The sequence below is a fragment of the Typopeltis vanoorti genome, chromosome 15 (genome assembly GCF_054136105.1).
Source record: "Typopeltis vanoorti isolate ZY-2024b chromosome 15, IOZ_Tvanoo_1.0, whole genome shotgun sequence".
In the NCBI taxonomy this organism is placed as follows: domain Eukaryota; kingdom Metazoa; phylum Arthropoda; class Arachnida; order Uropygi; family Thelyphonidae; genus Typopeltis; species Typopeltis vanoorti.
The window spans coordinates 98,809,799-98,833,106 of record NC_143563.1 but is presented as its reverse complement, the minus strand read 5'-3'; the positions used below and the strand labels follow the sequence as shown (position 1 = coordinate 98,833,106).

Sequence of the window (23,308 nt, the reverse complement as noted above, 5' to 3'; positions counted from 1 at the left end):
AAGAGATAACCAGCCACGTTTTCGGAACATTAAAAAAATATGCATTATACATAAACCTACAAAAAACAATGATAACCTCAAAATCAGACATTGAATTCTTAAAGATACAAATTGGCAACAAACAAATTACAAATGTAAAAGCACATTGAGTCAAGATTGCCCTCAAAATCTGACATTAAATACCGAATTGCTAAGGCAACCATGGCCCTACAGAAGTTAAAACCGTTGTGGGAAGATAACAGAATAGCAATCATAACCAGACTAAGACTAAGTGACACCTTGGTGAATTCTATCCTCTTGTATGACTGTGAGGCCTGGACTTCATTGAGAGGAGACGCCTGCCTGCCTTTTGAAATGAAAACTTACAGAAGACTTTTGAGAATTCCCTATACGCTCATGAAACCAATGAAAATGTCCGAAAACTGATTGATCCAATAGACGGGAGAAAAAGGGAAAATATTCTGACAGTCATCAGAAGAAGACAGATGAAATGGTTTGGACATGTGGAGAGGGCTAATGGCATTCCAAAGCAAGCACTAGAAGGAATCGTTCCGGGATCGAGGGGTCAGGGGCCTACCTCGATTAAAATGGACTGATAACATCAAAAAATGGACAAATTCCTTCCTTTCTCAACTGACATCAAGAACAAGAGACCGAAATGATTGGAGGAGGCTAACAAACAAACCTACCAGCAATGAGTGACCCAACAGTCCATTTAGGACTACGGGAGAGAAGAAGACATTTATTGCAAGCTGAAAATTAACTTACGTTTTCTAAAAGCGCAAATTAGTATTGTTATTGTGAGACAACTCCGTCGTGCCCAAAGGTGCACCTCACAACCCACCATATGCCATTTCACTTGAGTGTATCATTCAAATGATAGTGAAATGGGATTCTGCCAAAAATAGTCTTTCTAATATTTACGATTTTTCATTTAAGTTCTTAAAATGTTTATATGCTACCTTACAAATGCATAAGGATATTCCTAACCAGATTGGTCTTGTCCCATTAAAGGATGGCATGGCTGAAATGATCTTGAAGTTTAGGATATCTCAGCACTGCATACTTTGTCAAATGAGTAGAATGAATACAGAGTATTACCATCAGCAAAGTTGTAAATAGAATTGGAGGTGATTGAGAGTGGGGTATTTATGCATAGGAAAAAAAGGGTAGGTGATAGAACACAGCCCTGAGACACTCCTGCATTGGTGATAAAGCTTGAAGAGAGACATCCACTATTACACAGTGAATGACCAGAAAGAAAGCAGGCTACCCAGTTACAGAGGGTGGCAGGTAGACCAAAGGATGGCAATTTACTCAGCAAGCCTTGATGCCAGAAATGATCAGAAGCTTTGGAAATATTGAGTGACAGCAAATTTCTCCAAACCTTTTATATAGGATTGCTTCCATGTATAGGGATAAGTGCCAGCTAAGTGTAGAAGATTGTAGAGCTAAGTGTCTTCTACACTTAGCAAAGTGTTTGAATATAATTGGAGAGATTCCATCAGGACCAAAATATTTTTTTAGTGTTCTTCTGATGTGTTTTTGCTGGAGAGAGAAAGAGGGGAAAAAAAAGGAGGGATACAATGCTGAAATTCTTGTATGATGGGAGGCAATCTGTTATTTTACAGAAGTTGAAGGAAAGAGATGCTAGGTCACCTTTATCTTTTGATTTGTAACTAGTGTGCCATCTAGGAGAGAGAGATGAAAGCACAGGTGATCAGAAGTCAAATCCAGTGACCTTAACAAGGTACCAGAAGGCATGGCTTCCATTTGGATGGATAGGAGGCAAGTTTTCTGCTGTGGATATTTATGAAGTTAGATTTAGATTTGCTGATGATTGTTTGATTCTGAGCATAGGTTAAGTATGAAGCAAGCTGAGGGATTATTGATGCAAGCTACCAACATTTAGCTGAGTTTTTTTTGTTTCCCCTGCTTTGGTATACTTTTTAAGGAGACTTGGATGAAAATCTTGGGTAGAATGAAGGCCCTCATGCTAGTGAATAATGTACATGACTGAATTGGAGCAGGTGTTTGGGTCAGAAAAGCAGAAGCAATAGTGAGACCAAAGTAAGAGTAGAAATTCTGGAGATCATCCCGTTTAGATCAGACAAAAAAAGTCTCCTGGCCCTGATGGCATTCCTCCAATTGTCCTGAAAATTTGTGCATCAGAACTGACTCCTATTCTATGTCACCTGTATTCAACCCATTCCCAAGAAGGGCAACCAGTCACTGCCATCCAACTACCACCCCCATCTCACTCACTTCAGTCCTGTCTAAAGTAATGGAAAAAATCATCAATTCCTACACTACCTTGAAGAAGGTACTCACCTAATAAACGACTGCCAGGATGGATTTCGTCGCTGCCGATCAACAGGAGATCTACTCGCATATGTCACCCATCTCGGGACAAATGCCATGGAGAAGTTTGAATCTCAAGTGGTTTATTAGGCCGAGAACTTTTCAGACCACCCTCATGAAAAAAAAAATTTTTTTTTAATAGGGAAAAAAATCCTTAGTCCATTCACAGACGAAATGTACTATATGCTTACAGAAAATTACAGAAATGCTTACAGAAAGACCTTTGCGTGTGTGAGTTACATTTTAAAAAAGAAAAAGAGAGAGACACACAGTATCCTCTCAAGGGCTTTAGATATTGGTAGAATGAGAAACATCACTAAATGCTTTTTGAAGGTCTAATGAAGCAATAATTAAAGGTAAATGAAACTAACATGCTACAGAATCTTTTTCCTTCAGCTTAATGACTGGTAGGTGGCAATGCTTGCTTCTTGATTAGTAGTTTCTTGTTGCCAGGCTTATCTTGTGAGTATTTTTGTGTAGATATGTGTGTTTATGGGGCCGATGTTGGTTGAAAATCCTGAGTTCCCAGGCAAAAAAATCTTGTCACCTCTGTATGAGACTAGCTAACTCACTGTCATTTGAAATGCTCTGATAATTTTCTTCGCTGCCTGGATGGAATATGGAACCCACTTCATCTATACTGATTAGGACTATGATGAAAAGGGCTTCAACTGACTGATCTACAGAGGCTCCCTTCCGAGAATAATGACAACATCAATGTTCTCTGCACAGCCATTGTTAGGTATGATGGCTCTTTTGCCATGCATCATGTTGCTTTTGAAGATAGCAGACAAGGATTTTATGAAACATCTTAGAACAGGGGTTGGCAACCGGCGGCCCATAAAAGGTTGTCCATATTTACATGGCATGTGGCCAGGAAAATTTTATCATCAAGAAAAGAGGTTATAGACATTCAAGAGGGCATTGTCTACTGCTCAACTGTTGGATGGTTAAGTATAGGTGCTAGCTAAAAAGAGTTTAATTTATGTGAAGAAATAGATATTTTCATGACGGAACATGAAAATACTGTCCCACAACTATCAGATAAAAAATGGATTATGTCTCTTGCATTTATGGTAGACATTACAACTACCATAATGAACTTAATTTGACCCTTCAGGGCCAAAGTAAATTACTAGCAGAACTGTTTTCTAACATAAAGCCTTCAAAAGGTTTTATGTCAGAAAATAAACAGGCAAACTATGTCTGTTGAAGAAATATATGATGGAAGAAAATCTACATCATTATATGTTGCAAATCTGCATCTATAGTTCGATGGCAAACACAAAAGGATGGTATTATTGAACATTTATAAATGGAATTTTCAATAAAATTTGTGGATTTTCATAAAAATAGCTTTTCATAAAAATGTGATTATTTTTGCGCCCTTTTAATGTCGACATTGATGACGTACCAAACCAATTATAGAGGAAAGTTTTGGAATTTCAACACAATAGAACATTAAAGAACGCATTTTCGTTAGAAAATATCCCAAAATTTGATCGATGCTTACAAAAAAATTTGAAGGTTTAATCATTTTCGCAAAGATGATAGCCTCATTTGGAAGCACATACATATGGAACAAGCATTTTCTGCCATGAGTTTTAGAAAAAAAAGAAATTTCTTCTCGGCTGACTGATGAACATTTGCATGCTTCGATTCGAATTTTCACCTTAGTTTATCAAGTGGATCTAGATAATTTGGCTAAGGGAAAACGATCACAAAAGTCACATTGAGTAAAAAGACACACATATTATGATGCATAAACCATATTACTGTATATTATCGCGTATAATGCAAAAAATTTATGGTAAAAAATACTACTTCAAGTTAGGGGTTCGCATTATATGCGGATCTTAAAAAAATATAACATCTTATTAGACTTGCGCACACAATATATACTACCCAATGCCTATGCAACCAAATTTACTCGCCCCACTCGCATTCGGTGACAGAGCGCGTCGTATCTGCGCATAAAGCCAGTAATGTAAGTAATGCGCATAAAGCCAGTTAGGTATATCGGTTTAACCGCAGTTCATTTTAAATATTATTCGTTAAACAAACCTAGCCTGAAAATGAGCCAACAGAAACGTAAGCATTCATCTTTTGAAGCAGGATTTAAATTGCATGTCGTGCAGTTTGCAGAAGAACATAATAACAGCATTGCTATGAGAGAATTTGGTGTAGCAGAGAGTAATATTAGACTTTGGCATAAGCAAAAAGACAGTCTTGAAAAAATCCCCAAAACGATGTGCCCGTCGTGGAGATGTAGCATCCTTTCCAGAACTCGAAGAAGAGCTAAATGAATGGATTTTGAAGCAACGACAAGATGGCATTATAATAACAAGAAATGCAAGTCGTTTTCGATCTCTACAACTCAAGAATGGTAAATTCAAGGACACTCCAGGTATTTCATCTTTTCTTGCTTCGTCTGGGTGGTGTAACAGATTTTTGGAACGCAAAGCATTAACATTATGACACTGAACAAAAATTGCGCTGAAGTTATCAAAGCAGCTTGACGAAAAAGTGGAGTCCTTCCATAAATTTATCATAAAATTACGGAAGTGTCATGGATATGAACTTTCCCAAATTGGCAATATGGATGAGATGCCCATGTACTTTGATATGCCTGGGAATCTAACAGTAAACTCAGTTGGTGTAAAGGGTGTCCTCATAAAAACAACTGGACATGAAAACACGCATTTTACCGTTGTTCTAGCATGCATGGCAGACGGAACCAAATTAAAGCTGACAGTGATATTTAAAAGGAAGAAATTTCCACCAGGTGTCATTGTTCACGCCAATCAGAAAGGTTGGATCTATGAAGAAGGTGTACAATTATGGCTGGATCAAGTACGGAACATGCATCCAGGTAGCTTGTTACGTCAACAAAACATGCTAGTCTGGGATATGTTCCGGGCGCATTTAACGGAAGCAAGCAAAGAGAAAGCACATGAGCTATGTACAGACCTAGCAGTCATTCTGGGTGGTCTAACTTCCGTTTTGCAGCCGCTTGAATAAGCTGTTTAAAGATCACTTACATGAAAAATGGAGAAGATGACAAAGGGTGGGAATTTTCAGAAGCCTGAGATCACCCTAGTCACCAGCTGGATTAAAGAAGCATGGGATTCGATACCATCTGAAATTATTCAGTGCCACATTTCTTAAATGTGGAATAAGTAATTCAATGGATGGATCCGAAGATGACGTCATATACAAAAGCGAGGATGACGCACAACAAAATGAAGAGCATGCTGACAATGATGACAACTGCTCCACTGATGACACAATGCCTACAGGTGAATTTATAAATGAAATGTTTGATGACTCAAAAGATGAAGAATTTAAAGGATTTTGACATTTTGTTTTAAAATAAATGTCTTTCTTTAATTCTTATTGTTTTATTTATAATATTATGGAACAAGATTAACAGGTCACATTATATGTGGAAATGGTATTTTAGGGCTAGTTTTCAAACAAAATTTCTAGTTTGCATTATATGCGAAAATATACGGTACTTTGTTTTACGTGGTAATAATTTTTCATTGTTTCATATCTCATACTTTAAATATTTCTGTGTGTTTTAAGATTGATATAATAAAAATTGATAACTTAAGTATTTTTTCACTCACTATTTTCTATTAATTAAACGCTTGTGGCCTGAATATTAAAAATAAAAGTTGAATGTGGCCTGAGAGTCTGAAAAGGTTGCCGACCCCTATCTTAGAAGAATAGGAGCTATTGTAATTGACAGTACTGCAATGGTTGCTGTCCTTCAATTTTCTTTGTTATAAATGTTGTTCTTGATACTTTTGAAGAATATGGTATTATAACTCATAAGTTATGAGGTTGAGTAAATCCTGAAGGATTTTTATCAGTATTTCTCACAACTTCATTGCGATGAATTCATTGGGACCACATGTTGAAGAATTGGGGGGGGGGGGAGCACTTAATTTGCATCTAGTCAGATTATAATATAAAATACTATAATCCATAGGTTTATTAAACTTAGAGGCAAGAAATACGGACCACTGGACAAAAATCTCGTATCCACTTAATGGTCATCACAGTACTTCGTTTTAAGACATTCTCCTGGTCCATGTAATTTCTGAGTTGGCTGCTGGTTGAAACAGTTCATAATAGGCTCAGACTTCACAATAATGCTTCACAGTATAAATACCAAGAGAAATAAAATATAATTAACTAATTGAACTTAAAAATAACCATGACAAGCACACAACTAAATCATTGAAGAAGCAATTACAATTGTAATTAAAAAAAGAACTGATGTCCTAACACAGCACCCTCTATGGGCCAAATAATTATAAAAGTTCATTTGGAGAAGTCAGGCTATTTGGTCTCAGAATGACTGTCTCTCACATCTTTGGCAAATTAATGCAGCCTTATACTCAAGTTTGAGGAGTACATCATAGCTATTGATGATTCTAAAAATAGTCTCTTAGACCTGTAGCAACTTCTGTGTAACACATATCTTCTTTCATTTAGTCCTGTATGAAAGAATATCCAGAGCATGGTCTGCCGGTTCCAACTTGCCATGCAGATGATTGCAGATGTGTTGTTTTTTCAAGACAGATGTTAACCAGTTTATCCCAAGTAGGCTAAATTGCAGGCACAAGGAACTTTATACACTCCAGGATGTGCAAGAGGATGAGGTTGATCCTTAGGAGAATGAATAAAGGTAGTTAACTGAATGAGCAGCTTGAAAGTGACATGCAGATTATATTTGCTGAGAACGTCAGCTCTCTTTTTTTTAATGTATCCTGAATGTAAGGGATTAAGAATGGTTTTGCTGTGATCTTGTGTGTTGGTTATAGGAGGGATGGAGGGTGGCATGTGCAGTATTTTATCTAATTTATAGGAGTTGTGGTTATTTGCGTGGTATCATGCGTAGGTACCTGAAACAAGCTTTAAGGGCTGTGCCAATTGAAGGAATAGCCCTGGCTCTGTGTGTGTGTTTTTTGAAGATCTCATTGTTGCGATGGATGGTGGTGTGATTGCTTATCTAAATAATTAGTCCTGTTTGTTTGTTTTTTCAATTCTTTGTTTTTCAATTGTTTTTAAATGTTGGCTGTTAAGATGCACTAAAAATGCCTGCAGTGTATCTAGGCCAAATAGCAAACACATCATCTACATATCTACACTTATTGGTTTAAGTGTAGCTGCTTTAAGTGCTTTGTTTTCAAAATATTCCATATAGAAGTTGACAGTGAGAAGGAAAGAGGGGAATAAATTGCAGTCCCATCTAGCAATGTGTATATTTTTCTTTTCCATTAAAATAACCCGAATAAATGGTGAATCTAAATAATTCAAACATGTCAGAATGGAAATGCGATTTAATAAAGTCAAGGGTCTCTGATTCTGACATAATCCTCAGATGCATAGAACTACTGTATTAAAAATAGAAGAAGAGGAGGAGGTTAAACTAAATTTTCAAAGCCAGTGATGCGATGACATGTTTTAGACATTTCTTTGAATGGAAATTCCACTTAGAAAAGGTTGTTAACCTATAGCACAATTAGTAATGTGAGCTAAAAGTTACATATGTCACTTGCTGTACAAATCGAACTGAAATTTTTTCAGGCCACTTCAGGTTTCCAATAAGAAGGGTGGTAGTCTCGCAGGATAGTAATAATTACCTGCCACCTAATGTTGGTCACAATATGGTTCAAACTCTGTACTTTGGGAAGATGCTGTTTAAAACTAGGTGATTATATGGTCTTGACTAGGGAGGCAGGTAGAACTGGCTCAGGCTTCGTGAAAAATGTGATGTACGTGGAACTGCAAAGTAGAGCATTATGGTAGACTTAAGAGATGACTTGGACTGATATCAAAACATGGAAGGGATAATATTCACTGCTGCTTAAGAGTAAAGAAACATTTGAAGATATCAGTGGTTGATTATGTATACCTCAACTGAAAAAGATAAATAGGATAGGTGAGAAATGGATGGATATTGACAGATTGAGTTGTTTAGCTATGTTGCTCTGATGAGGAAAGATGACCTGTTATTTCTGTAGTTTGTGTGATTTTTTTTTTTTTTTTTGTTATTAATGCAAAAAAAAATACATTCTTATAAGATTGAAAAGTGCTGAGGTATGTAATGTGGAATGGAATTGTAAACTTTTGTGATTGAACAATTTTTTTCTGTATACACACACATGTATGTGTGTATGTATGCGAGTTCATAAGACAGAAAGCCAGAATAAGATAACTATTATTTTAGTTAAAAATACAATGTTTCATCTTAATTATATAGGATTTCTTCAGGTGTAAACACACAAACTAGTAGATAAACAATAAAGACTAACACAGGTGACAACCATCATGTAGTTATAGAAGAGACTGTTTTTTAAAATGTTTCTGTGTGTTGCATTTTTCAGCATATTGTGGATGTGTTCTTTAATACATTATTCGATCGATTTTTCTGTCTGTCCATAGTAAGATAACCAGCAGTTGCACCATACCCAATAGACACCAGGATATTTAAGTGGGCTATGTCGAGGTTTTGTGGATTGGAGTAGTGATCTCATCTTAGTCAAGTGGGTGGGTTAAATACTGCTTTGATTTTATGTTCTTTAAGTATTTTTGCCAGCTCAATGGAAACAGCTAATATATGGAAGCATGATGGTCTCTATTTGCATCTTGATTAGAAATATCTGTAATCTTTTGTCGGTTAAGTATTCTAGAGATAATGTGGTCATTATAGTCATTTTAAAAGAAAGCATTTGAAATGTTGGAGCTCTTTACCTAGTTCATCCTTGTCAGTAATGAGTCGGTGGGCTCTTGCTCCTCATGTGGATATAATACTCAATTTTTTTTAGGTCTCTAATGATGGGAAGATTGTGTGTGTTGGGGGGGATTTTGAAATGTAGAGACCTTTTACCTGATTCCTTAGTTAGTCAAAGATCTGGAAATGGGAGTGAACCATTAGATTCTAAATTCATGGTGAATTGTATGTTAGGATGTTGAGATCGAGATACTCATGAAAAAAGCTACAACTGTTGTAACTAAAGGTTACAACATTAGCATTTACAGAAAATTGTAAACAAATATGTCTGTACAAGAATCTAGTTTCACAAAGCAGCATTTCTAGGTAAACAGAACTGCTGCAGAGGGCACAGCAACACATAAGGTCAGAGGTTATTACAGTAGTGCAAAAATAGTTAACAATATAAGTTAATACATATTATATGAAACACTAAGCCAAGGAATGCAATATCTACATATATGTAAATATAATAGATGCCTTTATAGCAGTACAGAAATAGGCAAAAAGGGATTATTATACAATATGCATGAATGAAAATTAAATTTAGCAATGCAGTATAAACAGAATTTAGCAATACATATAAACAGAATTACTAGAAAGTACACAAATAGGTAAGATGTCCTACAGCACTACATGATTATTTGAAAAATAAAGTAGTAAATAAGATGCATACACAAAATGTATGTTAAGTGATGCAGTATCTACATATAAACAAAATTACTGCAGAGGTTTCAGCAGTACATAAATAGATAACTATAGGTTAACACACACACACACACACACACACACACACACATATACACAAAATGTATGTTAAGTGATGCAGTATCTACATATAAACAAAATTACTGCAGAGTAATTATTATACTAATACTTAGAGTCAGAAAGGAATTATTATACAGCATTGATGCATAAAATTTAAGTTTAGCATTATGGTATTTACATATTAACAAAATTACAGCAGGGTGATACAAATATACAAGATCAAGGCCCATGGTAATACATAATTGGTCAGATTTAACCTAATGAATAATATATATGTATAAAAGTTAAGCAAAAAAGTATTTACATATAAAGAAATTTATGGTCAAATGTGTTTGTGCAAATTAATTCTTTTTAAAAAATTAAAAACCTCATGCAATTTGCCTGAGTCTGCTAGTATATGGCTTGGTTAGATAGGTGAAAATTTCATTCCTCTCTCGTGTAAATTTTTGACAATCTACCAGAATATGATGAATAGTGAGATGTGTGTTGCATTTTTCACATATCGGAGGGTCATCAGCTCTCAGTAAATGAGAATGCGTAAGGTGACTGTGACCTATGCTGAGCCTAGCAAGGACAACCTCCTCCCTTCTCTTTGTACGTTGACTAGAATGCCAGTGTTTAATTTCAGATTTAATGTTATATAATTTGTTTGTTGATGTTTCTTGCCATGTTAACTCCCACTGAGCAATTAGCTTTGATCTTATAAGTTGTCTGTAGTCTGTATATGGAACTGTCAAACAGTATGTGGAGAAGATATGAGCTGATTTAGCAGCTGCATCTGCAGCCTCATTTCCTTTGATTCTGATGCGGCTGGGAATCCAGCAGAACTGAACATCGAAATTAAGGATTTTCATTTTGTGAAGCAGGTGTAGCACTTCATAAAGTACTGGATGTGGATTATACATAGAGGAGATAGCCTATAAAGAGCTCAATGAGTCTGTATAAATTATACACTTTTAGTAGCAGTTTTCTTTTATGCACAAGTGCAAGCTGAATGGCATGTAACTCTGCTGTATAATTACTGTAGCCTGGTGGGATCTGATTTGAGATAATGTCAGGAAACACAGCAGCACAGCCAACAGAGGTGTTAGTTCTTGAACCATCAGTGTATAGATGGGTAAGAAATCAGCGTGTGCTGCTCTGTGTGCATTAAACAATTGCAGGTAAATGGGTGATGGATATAAGATTTCTGTAGTTGGCAAAGTGAGAGGTTGAAGGAAGGTGTGCAAACCTGCCATGGAGGAATGCTGTTATGTTTAGTGTCAACATTTATACTAACAGCTTGCACAGTTTCTTTAATACGCATACCAAAAGGATGTATAGCAGTTTGATGTGTGTGATATTGAACTTCCCAATGCAGAGAGAAGATACTATTCCATGTAGGGTGATCTGGGAGAGATTTTATTTTTAGGGCGTAATTAAGAGACAATTGGAAGACCAAGAAAGAGATGGCATGAGACCGGAACAGGCCACTTGGCCTAAACTCCATGTTAGGAAGAAGAATTAAGAGACAGCTGTTTCCATCGAAGTGATAGAGCCGGTTCATTTGCTTCAACATAGAGACTTTGAGTGGGTGAGGTGCGAAACGCACCAGTAGCTATCCATATACCCTGATGATGGATGGAATCCAACCATCGTAGGTTACTCTGTCTTGCCGAACCATTGACTTGGGACCATAATCCAGCTTTGAACGTATAAGTGCACAATAAAGATGGAGCAATGAAGCTCAATCAGCACTCCACTCAGTAGAGGATAGAGTGCGAAGGAGGTTCAAAGTTCTTTTGCACTTTTCTCTTAGTTGACGAATGTGTGCTAGAAATGAGAGTTTTCTGTCAAAGATGAGTCCCATTCTTATTTCAGGATCTGGATGATGAGTGAGTTTTTGACATAAGTGTACACAGACACTTTTTTCTGTTGAAAACCTAAACCCATTATTAAGAGCCCACAGAGAGACATGATCAATTGCTTGCTGAAGTTGTCTTTCAATTACCCTCATGTTATGTGAGTGACAGTAAATTGTGAAGTCATCAACATATAGAGCATTGTCTACAGTGGGAGGAAGCTGTTCAATGATTGGGTTAATTTTAATAGCAAAAAGGGTTACACTTAAGACAGACCCTTGGGGAACACCGTGTTCTTGATGATATGGTCGAGATAGCATACTTTCCACTCTGACTTGGAAAGTTTGCCTGGACAGAAAGTTTTTAATAAATATAGAGAGGTGTCCTTTGAGACCTAGGATATAGAGGTCTTTTAATGTGTCATAAGCTTTTTCCATGTCAAAAAAAACTGAGACAAGATGTTCTTGCTTCAGAAATGCATCTCTTATACAAGTTTCTAACCGACTAAATGGTCTAAAGTTGATCGATGTCTACAGAAACCACATTGTGTATTGGAGAGAAGACTGTTGCTTTCTAAATACCAGAGAAGTCTGTCATTAACCATTTAATCTAGTATCTTATAAAGACAGCCTGGTCAGAGCAATGGGTCGATAATTATTTGCTTGTGTTGGATCTTTTCCTGGTTTTGGGATAGCAATGACAATTGACATGCCAAGAATTTGGAAACTTTTCCTCTGCAAGTATTCTATTGTGTAATAAGAGAAGAAGATCCATAGAAGATGGTGGTAGATGTTCTATCATTTCATAACGGATGTCATCTGGTCCTACTGCACTAAGGTGAGATTGTAGGAGAGCTCTTTTCAGTTCCTCCTTGACAAATGGCTGATTATATGGCTGAAGAATGTTGGTAGAAAAATTAAGCCTTTGTTTCTCTTGCTGCTCTTTCAGTATTAAAAATTCTGGAGAAAATGAAGCTGTTGCTGAGATTTTGCAAGGTGAGAGAAAGTGTTCCAGTCAGCCCGGTCCGGTGGGTGAACATGGTTCCTGTGAAGACATTGTACAAAGAACAGGAAAGTAATCACTTCCATATATGTTCTCTTCAATGTCCCACATGAGCAGTGGAAGAATGGATGGGGAACAGATTATAAGATCAATTGCAGAATATGAGCGGGTAGGCATATGAAAGAAAGTGTTGAGTTTATTATTTAGAAGGGAAAGGGTATTATTATCAAGAATTTTTTCAATGATTCGACCTCGTCTATTAGTGTTGGCACTACCCCATAGAGTATTGTGACCGTTAAAGTCACCCATCAAAAGTATGGGTTCAGGCAGTTGCGAGTTAAGGTTATCAAGATCAATTTCATATAACTCAGCATTTGGTGGTAAATAAATTGAACACACTATAATAAGAAATCCCACAGAGAAGCGAATTGCTACTGCTTCCAGAAAAGTATTAAGTTGGACCTGATGGAAAGGAATATGGCTGCCGACTAGGATAGCTACTCCTCCATGAGCAGGACCATCTCCAGTTCTATCCTTGACGTACAACAGTGAAATTACTAAAGGTACAGTCCTCATTGGGTTTTAAGTAAGTTTCCTGTAGACGGAAACAAAGGTTTGTGTTTCTGCAACAACATCTTGATATCGTCAATATTCTGGCGGATCTCACGACAGTTCCATTGTAAAATTTTTCCTATTGTCTTGATTTTATTGACTTGTCTGGTTTTTGAGAAATTGAGGCTTGCGCTTACCTTTGTTAGATTTATATTTATCCACTGTTTTAGGTAAGTATGGACAGCCAGTGTCCATCCCTTCTTCTGGTAGGTTCAAAACATCAGATGTGTTAGGGTCAGTTGGTATGCTTAGTTTGCTTTCAGTGGGTATCGAGGTATCCATTTTTTCTGTGCGAGTGTCTGGTGGTTTATCTTTAAGTGAAGTCTCCACCATAATTTTTTGACAGATGAGTTTTCATTGAATGGGACCATTTTTGAAGTTGTCTCTGGAGTAAGGCCATAGTTCTTGTGATTAATGCACTCGATAGAGAAGCACTTGCGATCGTAAAGTTCAGGTATGGTGGAATAGACATACATGTTTCAGTTGCTGTTGGAACTTTTTTAATTGTTACTTTTTCAGCATAAGAGGATCATAGAACAGGTGTAATGGTGGCCAGCTTTTTGCATCCTGATTTTTGTATCTCTTTTTCATCTTTCCATTTCTGACATGCACGAGAGTATGCTGGATGATCTCCCTGACAGTTGACATATTTAGCTTTTTTTTTTCACAGCAAGATTTATTATCATGTTCTTTACTACCACATCGAGCACAAGTAGTAGAACCACGACAAGCAGTTTAGGCATGTCCATATCTTTTGACATTTAAAGCATCTCAGCGAGTTAGGGATGTACATTCTAACAGGATAGTTGAGATATCCTGCTTTTACAGATGTCAGAGGCCTAGGTGTATCAAAAGTAAGGATGATGTTCTTGGTTGAGACTAGGCAACCATCCCTTCGTATCAGTATTTGCTTAACACCTGTCACTCCTTGATCTTTAAGCTCTGAACATATCTCCTCATCAAGAATATCAAGGAGATCCCATTCTGATATCACTCCTCTACTGGAATTGAGTGTTCTGTGAGATGTTACTGCAATTTGTATTCCACCCATTGTCATTGCTCTCAGTAGTTTCTCGGAATGTTGTTTGCACATTGTTTCCACGAGGATATCACCAGAACGCAATTTCTTGACAGTTTTGGGAGGTCTTGCCAGTCCTTCTAAACCTTTTTGAATAAAGAAGGGTGACATTTTCCAAATTGGTTTTTCACCTGTTGCATGAATGATTAAAAAGGTTGTACATTTATGTTAGTATTCGATATCTTTTGTTTCTTACTTTTGTTTCCATATGCTGTGTTTATATTATCAGTACTTGGTTGGGACTTTGTTAGGGTACTTGAAACATTTGAGGATGAAGAATTCATATTTAAGGAATTTTTAATTCGGCACCAGAACTTTCCACCCACCACGGAGCCACACATGGACGCCGGCAAGCAAAGACTGCACTCAGGAGTGGAGCGCCAGGGCTATCCTGGACGCTATACCGGCACTGCAGCAGGTCTAGGATCCCGACCATGGGGTGAGAGACTTACTGCAACATCATTGACCCTTGCAGGCAAGCCCACTAGCTGATTGATCCTGGCTGGGCCATCCAGGACTGCCCATCTTGCTGAAGCAGGGGCCAAAGTAGTGCAAGAATACCAGGATCCCCCCCCCCCCTTTTCCGGATGTCCACAGGTTGCGCTGCACGGTGGCAGGGCGTTGGATCTCAGTGATGGTGGTCTGGAAAAAGGATAGTGAAAAAGACTCAGGAGAAGTAGAGCAAACAATACGGGAAGAAAAGCAAAGAAAAAGAGGAAGAATGAAAAGGGCCAGTACCATCACTGGGAGGTCCCCTCCACCACGAACAGGTGTCCCACGTAGAGGGGTGCAAGATGGAAAGACTAGTGAAGCCAGAACAGGCAGATACCTAATCCTTGATGAGAAAAATTTTAAAGATTAATTTTTTGAACATATTTTATGAAACTAATGTTTATACATTTCTGAATAATAAATGCAACATAATCAGTTGTATTTATTGGACAAATATGATATTTTTTTTCCTTCTTTTTGTTTCATAGGCTTAATCTTCTCCTACAAGTAAGTTCAGCTCTGAGAATACTCGCACAGAAGATAGCCTCATAATAATAATTTCTCAGGGATGGTGGGTTCTCCTGCACATCGATTATTTTGCATAATTTCCCAATCCCAGGAAAGTATTTTCACTAACATTGTGACTTGAGTGTGGAAATGCATTGTCATCTCATGCTTCTTTTAAGAGATCATTTCACAAAATGATAATGTAAAGCCTCTTATGCAGAAGAATAGTAGGAGTTTTCGAGCACTGTGTTATGAAACAATTATTTATGCAGTTTGTTTATGAGTTTGCTCAGACTTGTATAGTTTGTTGACTATACAAGTCTGAGCACACTTTACACAATTTTAAGTGTTAGCCAGCCTTTCATTTTACTCTTTATAAGATGAACTGTTAGTACTGAATTTATTACAGAAACTTAATCTTTCACTTTTAGGTGACTATGGCTGGAGAAACTAAAGATACTTTTGATAAATCAATTTATAAGGAAGAATCGCAAGGAAGTAAGCTATTGCGAAAAACTAAAGAAGCACCATTTATGGCTGTTGGTAAGTTTTCTATTTTATGCTGGTAGTTGCCCCTCCTTTTTTGTAGTAAAAGTGAAATGTATCTGCTAAAAAGAATCACAATAATGATATATCATTTATATTGGGTGTGGTCCTGCACTGTTAGTAATTCAGCCCCATAAGATCTTAAACTTTTAACATTATTATGTGATGTGAAAAATATGCTGTCTTCCTTTCTGTTTTGATGCAGGAATTTGAAAATAGGTTTCAAGATTTCAGAAAAAATTATCAATTTTTTTGTATAATGACTCCATTTTTAGTTGACATAAATTACCTTAGAATTTTCAGATGGAATGTATAGAGTTGCAATGAAATATTCAACTCAAACAAAAATTCGATCATGTCTCTTTGCTAGATTTTTATAAGAGAAAAATATCCTTTGCTTCACAATCGCATTTTATTCATGGCATTATTTTTTGGTATTTGTGAACAACTATTTTCAAGAGTAAAGCATATGAAGAGTAAAGTTAGATCAAAAATTTTTGATGAGAACCTTGAGAGCTCACTATGAATTGCAACCACTTCTATCGAACCAGACATTGATGAACTGGTTTCACGTAAACAAGGCCAAATATCTCACTAGTTTTGTGTTTATGCTGCCCCTCCCTTTTTTTTTTAATGTTATAATAAAAAAAAATTTAAATAAAGGAAGTTTTGTTACTTACATGCCTTAACTATATTATACATTTTATATACAGACCAAAAATGCCTGTGATTTATATCTTTTGATATAGGATATATATATATATAATGTGTGTGTGTGTGTGTGTGTGTGTGTGTGTGTGTGTGTGTTTCCCAGGTCTTTGCTAGATTTTTATAAGAGAAAAATATCCTTTGCTTCACAATCACACTTTATTCATGGCATTGTTTTTTTGGTAGTACGTACATTTGTGGACAACTATTTTCAAGAGTAAAGTTACATCAAAAATTTTTGATGAGAACATTGAGAGCTCACTATGAATTGCAACCACTTCTATCGAACTAGACATTGATGAATTGATTTCACGTAAACAAGGCCAAATATCTCGCTAGTTTTGTGTTTATGCTGCCCCTCCCTTTTTTTTTTTTAATGTTTTAATAAAAAAAAATTTAAATAAAGGAAGTTTTGTTACTTACATACCTTAACTATATTATACATTTTATATGCGGACCAAAAACACCTGTAATTTATATCTTTTGATATAGGATATTATAACGTGTGTGTGTTGCCCAGGTATGACGAGCTGAGCAGAAGAGCAGCAATACTGAATCACATAATAGCCAGAATGTGTGAGAAGAGAGGATTGGAATACGTGGATGCTTGGAGGGCGTTTGAGGACAGAAGGGAACTGTATACTAGAGACTGCTTGCATTTGAGTGAGGAAGAACGAAGGCATCTGGAAAGATTGCTCTTTTTTGAACGAGTCAGTGTGTCAATGCAGGGAAACTAGAATTCCCAGGGTGGATGGTTGCAGGGGTGGCCTCTTGTGGGAATGGGTGTTTGGGGGATGGGGGACAACATCAGGTGATGTTGAGCCCAGGAGGGTCGAGAGGGGACAATAATAGGTGTAGAAGCAGTGACATTTTTATGCTCTATACTAATGCCAGGAGTATCCGAAATAAAGGAGATGAATTGGTGGCGCTGATAGCATCAACCTGGCCAAAGATTATTGGGATCTCTGAGGCGTGGTTGACAGAGGATGATATAATAACCAGAATTCAGGTTAGTCAAATTGATTCAGGATTGGTTGACTGATAGCTATCAGAGAGTTGTGTATGATGGGGCAATATCAAGGAAGCAGAAGGTTATAAATGGGGTTCTACATTGCTCAGTATTGGGACCTGTATTGTTCAACCTTTATATCAATGATATTGTCAATGGATTGCAATGGGACATTCAGTTGTTTGCCGGAGGATTTGAATAAACTAGACAGATGGGCAAGTGAATGGGGATGTTGGTTTAATGCAGCAAAATGTAAAGTCTTGAGGTTTGGGATCCATCAATGGGAGAATGCATACTCGATTGGAGGAGCTGTACTGGATAGAAAACTGAAATTCAGGGAGCATATTGCAAAGGTGGTGAGGGTAACTCAGAGAATTGCTGCAATACTGAGAAGGACACTGACCTGCAGAGATGAGAGGGTTATCATTCCATTGTATAAGATCCTGATCAGACCACACTTAGACTATTGTTTTCAGATTTGGTCCCCAGGATTTGAAGGGGATAAATTGACTGTGGAAAGGGTACAGAGGCGGATAACAAAGATGGTTTCAGGACTGTACAATATGAGTTATAAGGATCAATTGAGGGGGATGTGGACTGCAGGGTTCACATAGGAGGAGGATAGAAGGAGCGATGATAAGGGACCATCCCTGGAAGTTACGAAAGGAGGCTGTGTGCAAGAGAATAAGGAGTGGTTTCTTTGCCTGGAGGGTGGTTGGAGCGGGAATGGTCAGTGGGTTCAAGGAGTAGTATGATAAACCTTGTGTTTCCTAAAAACGACCTCCCACGATGAGTCTTTTGACTCCATGGAGGCCTGGATAATAAATATATATATATACACACACACACACACACACCGGGTGATCTAAAAGTCACAGAAAAATTAAAAATTCAATAATTCGAAAAGTATAGACAGCAGAACGATGTGGTTTTCACAGAAATGCAAAGAAAGACATGGGATTTTTTTTTTTTAATAACGAAAAATTTTATTGCCAGAATAGTTACATTTGCCACCGACAGGTGGCACTTCAGTTGTGTCAGTAGTTTGTGCAGTGGCACAGCACAGTTTGCAACGCAGCTAGGATTACAAATGTTCAATGTGACAGCCGTCATTCATGAGAGTGGACGTCAGATGTGGCACGCCACCCTGCACAGCATCGAAGAGGGTTTCAGCAGTAATTCCTGTCACATGATGGCGAATAGCTTCTTTCAACATGGCCAGTGACATCGGCTGACCTCTGTACACCTATGACTTCAAGTAGCCCCATGACCAAAAGTCACAAGGTGTAAGGTCTGGAGATCTTGATGGCCATTCGTGCGGGAAGGAGCGACTGAGGACACGGTCATCGCCAAATGTCGATTGCAGCAGGTGCTGGACAGGACCTGTGATGTGCAGAGGTGCTCCATCCTGCATGAATGTTACACTATGGAGCACTTGCCTTTCTTGCACATTCGGAGTTCTGATAATACAGCTTACTAAAAGTGCTTTATCTCGTAACGATAACATGCCTCACCTTGGCAGAACGTTTAACTTCAGTAATAAACGTTAAATGCGGAAAGTTTAACTTCAGTATTTACTACATCTGAAATTTACGTACCTCATGGTTTAAATAGTGACAGGTAGCAGCTCCAGGACCACTATGGCGCCACCTGTGGTGACAAATGTAACTATTCTGGCAATAAAATTTTTCGTTATTAAAAAAAATCCCATGTCTTTCTGTGAAAAGTGCATTGTGTTACTGTCTATACTTTTCGAATTATTGGATTTTTATTTTTTCTGTAGCTTTTGGATCACCCGGTGTGTGTGTGTGTGTGTGTGTGTTAAAGATACCAAGCTATTTTAAACCTGGTTTTACTCCATTTCCCAAGTAGGCAAACAGACAAGTCAAGTTTGCACCTGCAAGTGTTGCAAGTCTAGGTGACCCCCGCACGTAGTGCAAGTCAAGGCAACTCGTGGTAAAGGTGGATAAGCTTTGATCACTATTCTTAATATTTATCCTTAATGCAAAGCACATCTCCTGGAGGAGATGTATGATGCCATGTATTAAAGGCAAAGGGCCACTACCCAGACCAGTTTCGACCTTTATTGAGGTCTCATCAGTGGGAGGCAGGCATAGAAATACCAAGATTTTAGTAATACAGAGCTTATAAGTATTTTACTAGAACAGGTTACCATAAGGTGTTTTGACCTTATTAAATAAAAATCTCAGGATGAGAGAGAGAGAGATGTAGAAAGTATTTTACCTTGGGTATAATAAATGTTAAAGATAGCAAGCTATTTTAAACCTGGTTTTACTCCATTTCCCAAGTAAGCAAACCGACAAGTAAGTCAAGTTTGCTCCTGCAAGTGTTGCAAGTCTAGGTGACCCCGCATGTAGTGCAAGTCAAGGCAACTCGTGGTAAAGGTGGATAAGCTCTGATCACTATTCTTAATATTTACCCTTAATGCAAAGCACATCTCCTGGAGGAGATGTATGATGCTATGTATTAAAGGCAAACCAGGTTTAAAATAGCTTGGTATCTTTAACATTTATTATACCTAAGGTAAAATTCTTTCTACATCTCTCATTCTGAGATTTTTATTTAATAAGGTCGAAACACCTTATGGTAACTTGTTCTGGTAAAATACTTATAAGCTCTGTATTACTAAAATCTTAGTATTTCTAAGCCTGGCTCCCACTGATGAGACCTCAATAAAGGTTGAAACAATGTTTACCACAAATCACCTTTACCACAAATTAATACATAGCATCATACATCTCCTCCAGGAGATGTGCTTTGCATTAAGGATAAATATTAAGAATAGTGATCAGAGCTTATCCACCTTTACCATGAGTTGCCTTGACTTGCAACACTTGGCGCAAACCCAAGGTAAAATACTTTCTACATCTATCTCTCATCTTGAGATTTTTATTTAATAAGGTCAAAACACCTTATGGTAACTTGTTCTGGTAAAATACTTATTAGCTCTGTATTACTAAAATCTTGGTATTTCTAAGCCTGGCTCCCACTGATGCGACCTCAATAAAGGTTGAAACCGGTCTGGGTAGTGGCCTTTTGCCTTTAATACATAGCATCATACATCTCCTCCAGGAGATGTGCTTTGCATTAAGGGTAAATATTAAGAATAGTGATCAGAGCTTATCCACCTTTACCATGAGTTGCCTTGACTTGCAATATGTGCAGGGTCACCTAGACTTGCAACACTTGCAGGTACAAACTTGACTTACTTGTCTGTTTGCTTATTTGGGAAATGGAGTAAAACCAGGTTTAAAATAGCTTGGTACCCAAGGTAAAATACTTTATCCTATATCAATAGAATATTACACACTTTGTTATTGTATTCTGTTTAATTCCTTATAACACTAGCGTTACTTTTGTCTGCTTCAAATTATGCATGCTCTGTGTACAAGATTTTTGACAATTCCTGTTTTTTGCGAAGGATGATGTTGAAGCTTCCTGTAAATGGAAATTTCAATATTGCCTGTACATTTATGGATTATTAATGTATCCAGAAAGGGAAGAATGTTAGATTTACAACATCAACCATTTAACAATATTCCTTGGTTAGGTGGATTTGGGATTTGTATAAAGTCAGCAGCTGTAAAGGTGTGAAGCAGAGTCTTGTGTAAAAAAAGTAAAAGTTTTTTGACAGCTGCAGAAGCTAGGGTTGAAATCTGTTTCTGCCAAGAAAGGACGGAGGTATAGGTCAGCCTAAGAAAAGAAATCTGATTGTGTTTGGATATCAGAGTTACTGAATTTTAGGGAGAAGGATGTGAACTCTTTCTTGCGAGAGATCAGACTGGACCAGTTTGATGGCATTGAGGTGTACAAGGTTGTCCTTGTCCCATTGAAATATAGCTAGGAGGTCTGAGTTCATGACATTGGTCATGGTGAATCTTGAGGATTCCAACAACTGAAACATTTCAAGGTTTGTCAAATGAAAAGTAGGAATGTAGTGTACTGTCATTGCCAAAGTCATGGTTAGGATTTGAAGTTTGCAAGAGTGTGTCATTTATATAAAAGAGGAAGAGAGTGAGTGAAAAGTACAGAAACCTGGGGTACTCCTGCACTGGTGGAGAAATCTAAGGAGAGGAAACCATCCATCATGACATGTAGCAAGTGACCAGTGAGGAAGTTGGCAATCTAGTTGCTGAGTGTTCACACTCTGCAAATCATAGTATGGCAATTTGCTAAGTAGGCTCCTGTGGCAAACTGGAGAAATGAAATTCTTGTGAAGGACAGCAGGCAGAAAGAAAATACAGAAATAAGTGAACTAAAAATAGATTTAGTACTGGACAAAGTATATGAATACCAAAAGAAATGGATTGAACATATCGAAAGAATGGACAGTTCAAGACTACCCAAAAAAAAAAAAAAAATACTCTGATACCACCCAGTTGGAGGATATAGAAGTCAAGGATGACCAAGGAAAAAATGGAATGAGACTGGAATAGGACAGTGGGCCTAAATCCTGGAAATGATGATGCCTCTAGGTGGTGCAGTTGTTGATGACCTTCTCCATAGTTTTAGAGAGAACAGAAACAAGAGCAATTGAACAGTAGATTATTATTATTCCAAGACCCCATGGAGTCAAAGACTCATCTAAGTGGTCCTTTTGTTATACACACAGCTCATCATACCATGCCTTAAACACACTTAAATTCTCTGCAGACACCACAATCTCAGGCAAGGTATCCCAATCATTCACAACTCTGCATGGAGAAAAACCTGCTTTTCACTCCCCTGCTCACACCCTCCTTATACAGCTTCCAAGGATGTCCTCTGATCTCCCACCATTTACTGGAAAAACCTCTCCAACACTGATCCTGTAATAACCCCTTACTAACTTGTAGGTCTCTATCATATCACCCCTCTTCCTCCTATCTACTAGACTCTGTTAATTTGCATCATCTCAACCTTTCATCATCGACATTCCAGATATCGGAAACTGCCTTTAGTAAGTCGTCTCTGGACCCTTTGCAGACATTTCTTTGTCTTTTTGAAAACCAGGTGACCAAATCTGTGCACAGAAGTCCATCCGTGGCCTAATCCTAATAAAGAGGACATAAGTTGGTGTCCTCTGCATCATTCCAAGAATTCTTTGTGTTCTCACAATTTTGGCAACATGTTCCCTAAATTTCAGATCCTTATCCACTATCACCCCAAGATCTCCACCTCCAACAATATATCCTCACCAAGCATAAATTCTACATCCCATCTTTGTTTCCCAAAATTTAAAATCTTACATTTTTGCAATATTTAACTCGCATCCCCATTTCCATGCACATTCACTCGATTTATTCAAGTTTCCTTTTAAGGCCACAACATCTTCTCTACTCTTAATAGTTCATCCAACTTTACATCATTAAAATTCCTTAAAAGATTATATGAAGGTCATTTCCCGATTATCTAGCTTTGATCCTTAAGTGGCCCATCCCATTATTTAATGCACATTAAATAATGCATTGAAGTGCAATACTGATGTGTACCGTCCATGTATACAGGTGTTTGTGTGTAATGTAATATGAAAATTTATTGCATAAACCAAATTTTATTTGATTTTATAATACTTTAATATCATAATAAATATTTTA

At 37.4% G+C, this 23,308-nt stretch overlaps 2 protein-coding genes across 16 annotated transcripts in view; one reads left to right on the top strand and one right to left on the bottom strand.

Annotated features, from left to right (window-relative positions):
* The window catches only part of LOC150099022 (uncharacterized), a 589,139-nt gene that overhangs the window by 274,096 nt on the left and 291,735 nt on the right, over positions 1 to 23,308 (bottom strand). For 4 of the 14 annotated variants that reach the window (XM_090405631.1, XM_090405630.1, XM_090405627.1 and 1 more), the window contains one exon: positions 2,332 to 2,473. The exons of the other annotated variants lie outside the window; for them this stretch is intronic. The gene's annotated coding sequence lies outside the window, so the exon portion shown is untranslated. The remainder of the gene's footprint in view (positions 1 to 2,331; positions 2,474 to 23,308) is intronic. 14 annotated transcript variants of the gene reach the window in all.
* Positions 1 to 23,308, top strand: part of LOC150099023 (HIG1 domain family member 1A, mitochondrial) — a 29,566-nt gene that overhangs the window by 5,618 nt on the left and 640 nt on the right. For both annotated transcript variants that reach the window (XM_090405643.1, XM_090405642.1), the window contains exon 2: positions 15,880 to 15,991. In XM_090405643.1, the coding sequence (XP_090261769.1) occupies positions 15,886 to 15,991 (106 nt within the window). In that variant the 5' untranslated portion in view covers positions 15,880 to 15,885. The remainder of the gene's footprint in view (positions 1 to 15,879; positions 15,992 to 23,308) is intronic.